The sequence below is a fragment of the Mustela nigripes genome, chromosome 15 (assembly GCF_022355385.1).
Source record: "Mustela nigripes isolate SB6536 chromosome 15, MUSNIG.SB6536, whole genome shotgun sequence".
Lineage (NCBI taxonomy): Eukaryota > Metazoa > Chordata > Mammalia > Carnivora > Mustelidae > Mustela > Mustela nigripes.
In genome coordinates this window covers 31,739,950-31,752,682 of record NC_081571.1, presented here as the reverse complement: position 1 = coordinate 31,752,682, position 12,733 = coordinate 31,739,950, and the positions used below count along the sequence as shown (strand labels likewise).

Here is a 12,733-nt window from a genome sequence, read left to right as displayed (position 1 = left end):
ATATGGGACACCCAAGATGCCTGAAGATTTTATTTAGCAAAGGGCTCAGGAAGGCCCACCACCCACCGTGATGTCTACTGGGGGACATCAAGGACTTAAAGGGGTAAAGGGGAGGAGGAGAAGGAGGAGTGTTCCAGGAGAGAACAGTATATGTGAAGACTTGAAGGTAACTGTGAGCTGGAGCACTGGACAGGTCTGAGAGAAGTCAAAGGTTAAGCCAGGAACGAGAGAATAGAGTGGTAAGAAACAAAACAAAAATGGCAGGTAGGGTCTAGCCTTGGAAGCCACTTAAAAGACCCAGACTGTTTCCTAAAAGTACTGAGAAGCCACTGCAGTACAGGAGTCATCGGATCAAATGCTGATTTTTGGAAAATCACTCTGGTATCATGATCTGGAAGAATGAAAGCACAAAAAAGCAGTTTGGAAACTCCTTCAACCAATAGGAGATGATGGTGGCTTCAACTAAGGAGCAGAAGAAATGGAGGGATTTAAGAGATATTTAGGGAAAAGAATAGGATTTGGTGATGGACTGGATGTGGAGATGAGACAGAAGTCAAAGTTTCTATCTCGGGCAACCAGGCGGGTGGGGGCGGAGGGGGGGCGCGGCTATTTACTGACAAATGAAACAGGGCAGGAGAAGTACATTTGTTGGGTGGGGGAGGGAAGTCTAGTTTAAAAAAGACAGTTTAATTTTGGCTTTGTTTACTTTGAAGTGCCTGCTTCCCATATCTGCTCCTTCCTCTCCAATGCACTGTCCCTACTCAAGGGCAACCCATCTTCTTGCTCCAACTCTCAGAAAAGATCCTACTTAGTGTCCCTCTTCCGGACTCACAACAGGCCAGCCCACAAGTTGTTTAGTTATTTTTCTAAAACAGAGATCTCATCAGGTCATTCCTGACTTCATTTAAAAGCTCTGATAGCTCCTTCGAAGAAATGCTAAAAGCATAACCTCAGAAGGGATTTCTGTAAATATTCTGAGCAAATAGGAACAATTATAGCGATTTGCTCTTTCTCCCATCCAAGTAGTAACCAGGCCTGACCTTGCTTAGCTCAATTTGTTCTTTCTAATCGTAGTTTTCGCCTAGAACAGGAAATCCCAGGATTACTGTAATTGAATAAATACATAAATAATATCTTATTTTTCCATCATAAAAGTTATACATACTCATTTTCCTCACTGGGAAATGGAAAAAAACAAAACATTACCCAGTGTGCAACTGCCAAAACAAATCTGCTACCATATTCATTTTGTTCCTGTGAATATTTCTCTTTACTTGTCATTATTCTGTATGTAAAAATGTGTGTTCTTTCATAGAAATTAGCATGAAATAAACAGTTTTTACATCATTATTAACTCTTACTGAGGATAATACTTAGTGAGTGAAAATTTAAACAGAGAAAAGGAAGCTGTGAATGAGAGATTCAAAATAATACACATTGTCTCGGGACACCTGGGTGGCTCAGTTGGTTAAGCTGCCTTCAACTCAAGTCATGATCTCAGGGTCCTGGGATCGAGTCCCACATCAGGCTCCTTGCTGAGCAGGGAGCCTGCTTCTCTCTCTGCCTGCTGTTCCCCCTGCTTGTGCTCTCTCTCTCTCTGACAAATAAGTAAAATCTTTAAAAATACAAACTGTCTCATGAGAATGGCCTTTCTTTTACATTACTGTTCTCACTGTGTTCTTTCTGACAATCTACTAGAGAGAAGGGCCTTCGAAGAGGTAGGAATCTGATGTCCCTTTAACTATAGAATTAAGACAAGTAGGGACTATATTACGTCCCACAGATAGGAATCAAACTGAGGATAGGAAGTAAACAAGCTTCCAGTTTCTGTGAGAGAAAATACCAGGGGCCATGACTTTAAGAACTTTGCAAGATTCTGGGATTCTTTCAAATTCCTCAGGTTTATTATTTTAGTTATCCTGTTTCCTCAGAGAGATTAGCAGTGAAATCTTTTAAAGGAAAAGGCTGTAGTAGACTTGTCTTCCTGGACAAGAAGACCATCAGAACTTGGAAAACACCATCTGTATCTCATCAAGGAGGAGAAAGAAGTAGAGCAGGGAAAAGGCCTAAAGAGGAATGGAGAGCAGGCAAGAGAAGATGAGTCTAGGGATGAGATTTGGGGTAAGAGTAAATGTCCGGAATTAAATGCTGAAGGATCCCTGCGTTAGCAGGTAAACTAGCAAGCTTCTATGTCAGCCCTCTGTAAACACATTCAAGCACGCACTTTTTTTTATTTTTAAAGATTGTATTTATTTGAGAGAGCGAGCATGAGCAGGAGGAGGGGCAGAGGAAGAAGGAGAAGCAAACTCTCTGCTGAACAGCGAGCCCCATGTGGGGCTCAATCCCAGGATTCTGACCTGAGCTGAAGGCACACGCTCTACAGACTGAGCACCCATGCACCCCCTCACTCAAGCATGTCCCTAATCAGTTCCTAATCAGCCTCCAGAACTTTTGTGCTTCCACATCTTTGCTTATGCTGCTTTTTCTGACTAGAACAGCCCATCCTTCCGCCACCCAGCCATCTTCATCCACTCACTCCTTAGCGTTCTGATAAAATGTCTCCCTTCCCGGAAGTGCCTGACTCTCCCATTCACTTCTCCCCTTCTGCTCTGAGCACCAGAATGGTTTTCTCCTTTGGGTTCCTAAACCACTGTCTGACAGCATTCAGCACACTGTACTCTAGTAATACGTCAGGTGCCTGGGCAAGAGAACTGGCTCCATGAGGCCAGGATCAGCCCCCAGTCCATGTGCCCCCCACGGGCACCTCACATATAACCTGCAGGGAGTAACTACTAAAATTTGAGAAAAGAAAGTAAGAAAGGAAAGGGAAGTCATGCAATGTGCTCCTGTTAAAGGAGGTAGAAAGCTGTTCCAGGAAGCTTCTGCTCCCTTTGTGCAAACAAAGAGGAGGAAGCTAACGTTTATGGAGCCCTCTGCTGTGCACATACACACCCCTTCAGTGCTTAATCACTTGAATCCTCACGCCAGACCATGTGAGTCGAAGGTAAAGTACCTGTTTTGGAAAGACGCAAACTTAATTCTAAGTAGTTAAGAATCCTGCACATAGTGAGATTTGAAGGCGCATCCATTCTGACTGAACGGACTGGGCTGTTTTCTGTTTTGCCATACTGCAAAAGAGAATGTCAGGAGGCTGCCTTCCTGAACTGATGTGCATGAGAGTTTAGATCTTGATGTCACAGAGTCAATTTCAGTTACTCCAAGGTTATAATAGCCTAGAACATGAGTCCAGGAACTCCCTGTATGAAATCCAAGGTTCAAGAGGGAGAGCAGTGAGAAAGTCAAGTTGGATCTTTCCTTCTGCAGTAATTTCTAAAACAGACTCCAAGCGAGTGTTTACCACTGCTACTGTTCACTTCCCTCACGTGTTTCCCTGAACTTAGGGCATTCCTTCCAGTTCACCCTAATTCTTTAATAACATTCGTGGAGTCAGATCAATCTATATAATATGTATAGATGATTTCTGCAGTGTCCTAATATCCTTTTTTAGAAAGCTACTATATGATTATCATTAACAACTACCAACAGCAGTAAAAAATAACAAACTAAAGAGACTAGTATTACAGTAAAACCAGGAGAAATAAATTACAGCTGCTTTTTTTAAACCTTAAAATGTCCATCAAATGTTGAACTTTCTAATTCCTTGCTTCCACCTGAAAACCTTAATATACTAGCAGTTAAGAGACTTGAATTACGCTCTCTGCTTCATCTGTCCCCAGATGAAGGTCTTTACCACCATCTAAGCCTAGATTTGCTCATTTGAATATAGAGGACCTAGACAAGCTGATCTCTAACCACTATTTTTATTCTAATATTCTATAATCCCATAATAAAATGTGAAATTACTGCTCTATGAATCTCTGGAAGTCTATTTTTCAAATTCTCTCAGTGAATATACATTACTTAGGTAATAAAAAAAATTTATTAAAACTGAATAAAACTGATGTGAATGATCGTACACATTTGCACAAATGTCTTCCCTGTCACAGAGCCAAGGAACAGTACCCAGAAGTCAGACGAGAAGACATACATTTCTACTACACTACAAGTTTGCGTGGCTCACAAATACATTGCCTTATAAAGCTCTCTGTCAAAGTCATAACCTCTTTTTCAAATGGGAATAACACAAGCCACATCCCTGCAATTTCTCTTTGAAATACTGTGTTGCTCTAAATGGCTAAGGTATATACTCTTAGGTAGTTAGTTGGTCATTAGGTCTGACCAAAGGAGCCATGACAAACACTGTGGGGGAAAAAGAATCAACGTATGTGCAAGAAAAAAATACAGATTCAGAGTAAGTGCAGGAAAAAAATTCACTACGAAACACTGGATCGACAGACTAAATGTTAGAGAGAAGGTGGTAGAATGGTAAAAAAGTTCCAGATTGCAATTCAAGCAACTTCACTAAGCAAAGGGTTGGAGAAGGGACACAACACAATATAACATAAAGTAAAACTGAATGTCACTGTATTTGATAAACCCAAGTATTTCGTGGGCTTGGGACTCCCAGGCTGCTGGGGCTACTAGAAGCACAGCATACTTTGTTATCAAATTCCCTGCTGCCACTAACCAGCTGGGTACTACAGGCAAGAAGATTTCAGGACAAAGTGTTCAGTCCCTTCCAAGACACTAGACAATTATGCTGGCATGGCAACATGGTGTATTTCTGATGCTGCACGGTAGTAACCTGCCAGGGCTCGGTTCAAATGATTAATTAGCAAAATTCTCACATTCTTTCATTTTGGCAATAGAATATTCACAGTCTCTCAATATTAAATAATTCAATAAACATGACTTTACCAGAAGAAAAACTAAGTCCATGGTCACAGTAAGCCTATGACTAACAGGTGGAATGCGATGCAAAGAATTATATGGAGTTATACAGTAACAATGTGCATAGAGTTCTACTTAGTTGGCACTAAATATATGTTTACTGATTTCATTGTGTATAAATATCTTAAAGTCAAAGGCTATGAAGATCAGAAAAGAAAGCAGTTATTTCTAGTCTGGAAAAAAATGGATACAGCTTGACTCATTGTACAAATTAATCAGGAACTTAAATTGGCTTCACAAAATATACTCTACACAATATTTCCTCAGAAGTTTATCAATATTGGTATAATTCTGAATAAAATGTTTATGTTCATGAACATTTGTTAGCACCTCTCAGGATAAAGAGAACAGGAGGGTGTAGCTTTCCTTTTTCAAAGAGATTATATATTTTCTTTTGCAGCTAAATACAATTACCAGCCTTTGTTTAAATGCTGATTGGAATAAACACACTGTAAAAATGACACTTTGGAGATAACGGAAGAAAACTGAAAATAGGGTATCAGAGTATATTCAGGAATTATTATCAATTTGCTAGGTGTAATAATGAATTGTGGGCATATTAGAAATAAATATTGAAATATCTGTGAGAAAAATGCATTATGTAAAAGAATAATGTATGAAAAGACAACATAAAAGACAACATGTCAGGGGAATAGATAAAACAAGTTGGATAAAATCTGTTAACTTTTGAGGATACATAACTAGTACAAAGGGGTTTTATATACTCTACTTTTTGTAGAAAGTTTAAAAATGCCCTATACACTGTATGTGAAGCATAGTCTTGGCCTACTATAAGCACTCAACCAAAGTTAGCAATTACATAGTATTACTCTTGTTGCTGTTGTTATTACTGTTATAGTGGAAGCATTAGTGTGCTACGGTGAAAAATAAGTTTGAGCTTGGGAGCCCTACCTCTGCCATTAACTAGCTAATAAGATTTCGAGCAAATATTTTAACCTTTCTGAGTTTTAGAAGGCTAATTTATAAAATGTGCAACATAAAAATATTTACCCCAAAAGGCTGCTGTGGAACTAAATGAGATTTTTAAAAAAAGGAAATTGGAAATTATAAAATGTACAAATATTACCATTTTTAGCCCTTACTCATAAGAAACTTCTAACTCAGTTGTACATGAAATCAAATATATATCACAAAAACTTTAAAAGAGTGACAAATACTATAAAATTTCAGGAAAAATCAAGATTATTTCTATTTGAGGAAGACTTAAGAAAGCCTTCACTGAGGAAGAAACATCTGAGCTTTTGAAAACTGGCAGGATTTTCCTTGGCAAAGACAAGGGGAAGCTCTGTATGAAGCAAACAATATGAAAATGGCAGGGGGGAGGGGAGACAAAAAGGCCTGGTTTACTCTGGGTGGGTAAAAAACTCAAATTTGGAAGAACTAAAATTATAAAAGGAGTTTGGAGCCAGGTCACAGTTTGTTTTGTGTGTCTGCCTATGAAAAAGATTTTATCTGATAGGCAAGGAGGAGCCACTTATAACTTTAAACAGGAAAATAAAATTAAAAGTTACTTTCTAATGATGGAATTGAAAAGAATATCTAAAGAATCAGCACTGTAAAAACATGAAGCACATCAAAGTCAGAGACAGAGAAGATATCCTACGTGAAAGTGAGCCAGAGCTGAGTTTTCATTTGATAATGAACACAGAACGCAATAGAATTTTGTTAAGAGCAAATACGAACTGTGGAATCCAAGGAGAACCTAAGAGTGAAAATTTCACCAGACCGCTATCATGGGTAAAATGATACAAAGGGCTGGCTCAAAAATGAAGAAAGAAACAAAACCAAAACCAAAACCAAACAAAACAAAAAAAGGAAGGAAGGAAGGAAGACAGGAAGAAACGAAACAAATCTGGCAAATTTCTAGATTATATTCATTTAGAAGTCATTGTGAATTATTATGTCTCATTAATACAAATTAAAATTTGATGACTTGCTTTGTAATTTTATCTAACATTATATATAGATTTTTATCCCCTAAAATATCACATATTGGAAAAATAAGTCTTATGTAAGGGGATACCTGAGCATTTTTGGAACACTATATTGCTGGAAGAGTTCTTACTTCAAATGCAACTGTCTCTCAAAAGTCAAGCGTTCTTACATAAAATTGTAAGTTTATTCTTAGGGAGGTTTTAAACAACATCAAAAAGTATTCACCTGTAGGTTGATTCTATAACCCCAAACATTCACAAGCAATATTTTGTGTACCAAACAGAATACAACCCTTCTATAAATCAAAAGAAAAGAAAATATGGGAAGAAAAGAGTTGGGACAGAAGAAGCATCACTGAGTCAAAAATAAATAAGCATTTCTCTTTTTCCACCTCAGTAAAGATAAAATAAATAGAAACTCATGCCAGTTCGCAGGCTGGCGTTTTTTTTTTTTTTTTTTTTTTTTTTTTTTTTGCATGAAAGGCACATGCAATGTTATAATTATAGTCGTGGAAAATAATGCATGTAGCAGCACACGTAAGTCATGCTACAGTATTCTGCATTAGTCCTAAGGGGCCATGTGTAACTTCTGGCACCTATTCCTTCTGGCTGACAGGGAGCAATTCCACTTCTCCTACTAGAAAGTTGCCGCACTGTGCCATAAAATCTGACACAGAAAATTGAAAGGATAAAAAAAAAAATCAATTTACTTCACCAAAACAAGATGTGGGCTACTTCATTTTGCAATTTAAGTAATGTTTATGGAACTGTTTTCAGCTTCCCAACAGTTATAAAACCTTGTCTAATATCAGGTTTCTTCGAAAAGATAGTATTATATGGAAAGAAAAGGTGTGATTAGGCTTTTGAAGATGATAAACCTTGAGACACTTCAAGATCACCACTTGCTCTTGAATTTGCTCATAGCAAAAGCTGCTCCTGGTAACAGAGCGATCTTTTGAGACATCTCTAAAGGTATAACTTCAACTATGAAAATGTTTCTTTCCTGGATTTCAGCCAGTTTCTAATTTGCAAACAGAAGGCTAGGTAGACTGTATGTATCTATAGGAAGTTTGTATTAAGAACATTCATCACACTTTATTGTGGAATTATATCAGCCCGCTACTGGCTTCTCTGCAAATACTGAATTGGCAAATCTATACTTTCCATCCCCAAAGTATACTTCTGAGATTATTTATTTATATTTGAGTAGTCATCACTCATTTCTAATGTTTTAGAAAGAGAAAGAAAGGAGCCTGATCAACTGCTAAAAATTTATGCAGGTTCAAAATAAATCATGTGGGGGTGCCTGGGTGGCTCAGTCGGTTAAAGGGCTACCCAGGTCATATCCCAGGGTCTTGTGATGGAGCCCCGCATGAGCTCCCTGCTCAATGGAAAGTCAGCTTCTCCTACTCCTTCTCCCCTCTTGCTGCTTATATATTCTCTCTCTCTCTCACATAAGTAAATGAAATCTAAAACAAAATAAAAATCAAGCAAAGCAAATCATATGATTAAAGTAGGCATTTTCTCACTTGTCACTTTGCATTTGAGTGAAAACACCAATGACATCGCCCCATCAGATTCAGCAGTCCTCATTCTACTTCTCTGCCTTTTTTCTGTATTTGTTATTTTCTTTCACAAGATAGAAATAAGGGGGCAGATGAGAAGGTGCACAGATTATTGGGAGGTGCTGAAATGTCACTAATAAACAAAGCAAGGCATTTTCAAAGCTGCTGATGAGTTACTATGGCCTGAGTTACTATGGCTGCAAAAGCACACACTGCTGAAAAAGAAATCTAGATGATCAGAACTCTGAGGCAAGCGCAGGCAAAGAGAATGCGAAACTCCATTCCATCCTCAGCAAAACACATCTCTGTGGGGTTCTTGCTCTGCATTTGCCAACAAATACTGCAGGCGGCTTCACACTGCTTTGTACGTATGAAATGGAAGCAGTCAAGAGTCTAACTTTAATGAACCTGGAGGGCATCATGCAAAGTGAAATAAGCCAGAGAGAGAAAGGCAAACACTATGTGGTATCATTTATATGTGGAATTGGGGGAAAAAAAAAAGTCAAACTCAGAAACAGAGTAGAGAAATGGCTTAGGGGTAGGGTAACAGAAAGAGGTGGGTGAAAGGTACCAAATTTCATCTATAAGATGAACAGGCTCTGATTTATTCAGCAAACATTTGTTGAATGTCTACTGCATGCTACTCAAAAATAACTAAAGCTTTTCTCAAGGGGTTCTCTCTCTGTGTAGTAGAGATGGCAGATAGATCCATAAGTCTAAGGCAAGTCAAAAGAAATCAGTAAGTGGGCTGCTATCACAGCTCAGGGAATGGGGCCAAAGCTTCAGGCCTGTGTTCAGGAAAACTTTATTAAAGAAGCATATTATAGAATATTATAGCCAGAGGCACCTTACAAAATACCAATTCCAATCCCATCATTTTACAGATAAGGGAAAAAAGAGAGAGAGGGAGAAGAAAAAAGAAAAAGCCCACTGAAGAGTAATAACAATGTAGCTAATATCACCTAGAGAGTTGAAGAGCCTAGATGAGAAGGTAGGTCTCTGGATTCCCAACTTTGTGTTTTTCTGATCCTGTCGGTATATAAACCTATCCAGTTGAATGGACCACTTAACTATTTACTCTCTTCAGTAGGCCCTCCCTAGATTCTATCTAACTTATTTGTTTCCTTCACTGACAGTTGCAAATTTATAAAATAAGGAATTCAGTCAATGAGAGCACATCACCACTCTGGGGTTGGAAGGATTTCAAAAGGCAAAGATGAGGAAAGAAGAGAGAGTGCTGGTAAAGGTCAATGGCTGGGATATGACACTGATAAGAAGACCCATTTTGGAAAACAGTGTTAAATGTATCTGAGGACAGGAGTTTGAGGGGAGGGCTGAGACAGGTTGTAAACACAGTGGGATTAGACAATGGAGGACATCAAAAGGCAGGAGGACAGCCTAAAAGAGTTAGTCTTGTCCACGAGATAATTCAATGAACACATGAGCAGAATTTACTTAGTAAATCTGCAAGTTCCTTCAACACTGGTACTATTACATGACACTGATGGTCTCAGAGGTTTCTAAAGAATGAACAAAAGACCCTTCTGATATGAAAAAGCTAGTTAAATGTAGCCCAAGTTATACTGAATACAAACTCCCTCTGTCAATTTTTCTTTCTCCAAAGCTGAGGTGACAGAACAAGGACAAAAGAAGGCAAGACACATGATCTGCTGATGAAAGGTGCAGTCTGTGCCAGCAGCGACTGAGAGGCTTTTGTGGGGCCCCATGCCTCTAGCCTTGCTCCTCCTGAGAATCCTCAACCTGCCAGCTCTACCCGCTGGCTGCGGAGCCAACCTGAGGCAAGCCTGAAAATCAGTGGGATCTTCTATCCTCACCAGGCGCTGGGGTCCAGGCATGGACCTGCAGAGTGGCAGCTGCTCTTCACTCCGCCCCACTGCCTAGCGCTTTGTCCTGCTGCCTTGTTCTTTTCTTTGGGACCGGAAATAGACTAGTGGTAGCACACCAGATTTCCCGTCAACATCTGTACAGCGCTCTAGAGTAATTTCAAAGCACACTTCCCCTTTTCCATTTATCATGAAGTAGAAGCAAACCACTGCTCCACCTCACCCTCATCCTGCATAGCTCTCCTCAGTCCTCAGAGTCACATGGCTCTTAGCTGAGTGTGTGCTACTTTTATGTCCAGGTTAGATAGCAGGGAACCCAGCCTTGTAAGATAAGCAATTCGCCCACAGTCACAGCGAGCCGGGAGAGGGTTTCTACTGCACCTCTAGCCAGCTAACATACAAACCTGCGCATTCAATCAGTAAGCCATTCAATTGGCCCATTTAAAAAATAATAAAAATCAACACTTTAAATTATAAGTTTAAGGGACTAAATATATAAAGAATATGTATTTTTTATAAGTTTAAATAAAAGGAAAAATTAGGACCAAACACCTTCGGAAAGTTTATTAAATCTGATAATTCAACTGGGGAATATTATCAGAAGATAATGATATCTATCTATATTTATCTATCTATAGATAGACAGATAAATAGAAAATGTCCAAACATTATCAGAAGCTTCTAAATAGAAAATGTCCATTCTCCATAAACACATGCTGAATATCTACTATGTAGCAGACACTGTTCTAGGAACTGAAGATACAGAGATAAGCAAGAGAACTATGGTCCCTGCCCTTGAGGATCACATAGGTAATTTGAAAAGACAATCACTCTGTATGTATATAAACAGAGTAACAAGACCTGTGATGTTGTGATAGTGCGATGACAGGGAGATAGAAGGGTATAAAAGTAGGGGAACCTAACTTGGCTAGGAACAAGGGAAGACCCCTTAGGAGTTAGGGGAAGTGGGTGGAGGAGACAGGGAGTACTCTGTGTAGAGAAGAGCATGCACCAAGGACCAGGGCAGAGATAAGAAACTGAAGGAAGTTCACAGTGGCTCAAGCTACCACTGAGTGAGACAAAGGAGGGAGGGAGCCAAGCCTCAGGCCTAGAAAGGTGGGCAGAGGCCAGATCCTGCAGAACACCATTAGCCATACTGAAGACTATACCTAAGAGCAGTAGGACGTCAATTTAAGCAAAAAGAGAGACTTAGTCAGATTTTAGTTCCACAAGTATCAGCTGGCTGCAGAGTGAAGGGCAGATCAGAGTGGGAGCTATACTAGCAAAGCACTGCCATAGTCCAGGGGACAGGCAATGGTAGGCTGGGCTAGGGCGACAGATGTGTGAAAGAAGAGTCGATGTCTGTGAGGCAGAATGGACAGAACTCGATGGGTGACTGAATGGTGATTTCAGCTGTGAGATAATTCTAAATTTTAGAAGGTGGAAGATAATCTGTGCCTAATTAAAGCAGTCATTAAAGCAGAAAACGAAGAATCACCTCTAAAAACATATCCCAACAAGGAGAAGAAAGTTACTGCTTTTAAGCTTGCTATCATTTATACATTAATACCTGAGTTCCAGCCACACATAACTCACCTGGTTACCAACCAATAATAGGTGCTCTCCAAGAAGAAAGTCTTTCAGCATGTCTTCCATCACTACCATGTGCTAGAAAAAAAAAAAACTAGAAGTTAATTGAGTTTTGTATAATCAAGATGGAATAATAAAGTTAACAACAAAGGTATCGTCGTGCTAAGTAAAGCATCGAGAACTTCAATTCAAGATGGCAGTGTGAGATCCTGAACTCACCTCCTCCCATGGACATGCAGATTGTACAGCAACATATGAAATCATTTAATTTAACAGGCATCTTGGGGCCTAGTTGTAACCCTTTCTAGAGGATGTGTGCTCACCCTCTATGACACTCCAAAGCACTAGTGTATCCTGGAGGGGAGATTTACACGCATCTGGTGTCCTGGTTTGTATGTCTGGTGCAGCTATCACCCCACAGATACTCCTTAATCACATGGTGGCTGGGTGGGGGGAGTCTTGTATTTCTGGGTCCCATGGGACTATGGCAATTGTAAAGATGGTTCTAGGCAGGCTATCAGTCCACTGCATAGACAGTGGACTGAGGCACAATCCTTAGTCTTCTGTGAAGGAGGCCTTTGCTTGTCCTGGAGCTTCAGCCTGAGGAGCAAGCTTCGGGTCTGGCATACATTTAGAGGCCAATGGATCACTCTCAAGGAACACAGGCTATGGGTGCCATCTTGGCTCTCTTTCTTTCTTGACCTTGCCTGAGTTCATCAGTATCACCCAGGAAAGGGCCTATACATTTGTCTGGAACCCCAATCTCTATGGTTGTCACCCAATGGACACCTCCAGATCACCTGCCTTTTGCGGTCAGTGAGGCTTCCAGTCGTAATACACAGGACTGTATATATTTGCATACTTTTAAAAGCTAACACGCAAAGATGTGGTTTCCAGTCAGTCTGAATCTAAGTGCTAAGATACTCCC

At 39.8% G+C, this 12,733-nt stretch overlaps 1 protein-coding gene across 1 annotated transcript in view; it reads right to left on the bottom strand.

Annotated features, from left to right (window-relative positions):
* Window positions 1–12,733, bottom strand: part of VWA8 (von Willebrand factor A domain containing 8) — a 326,523-nt gene that overhangs the window by 169,678 nt on the left and 144,112 nt on the right. Inside the window, exon 20 of the mRNA XM_059378120.1 lies at window positions 11,812–11,883. Within this exon, the coding sequence (XP_059234103.1) occupies window positions 11,812–11,883 (72 nt within the window). The remainder of the gene's footprint in view (window positions 1–11,811; window positions 11,884–12,733) is intronic.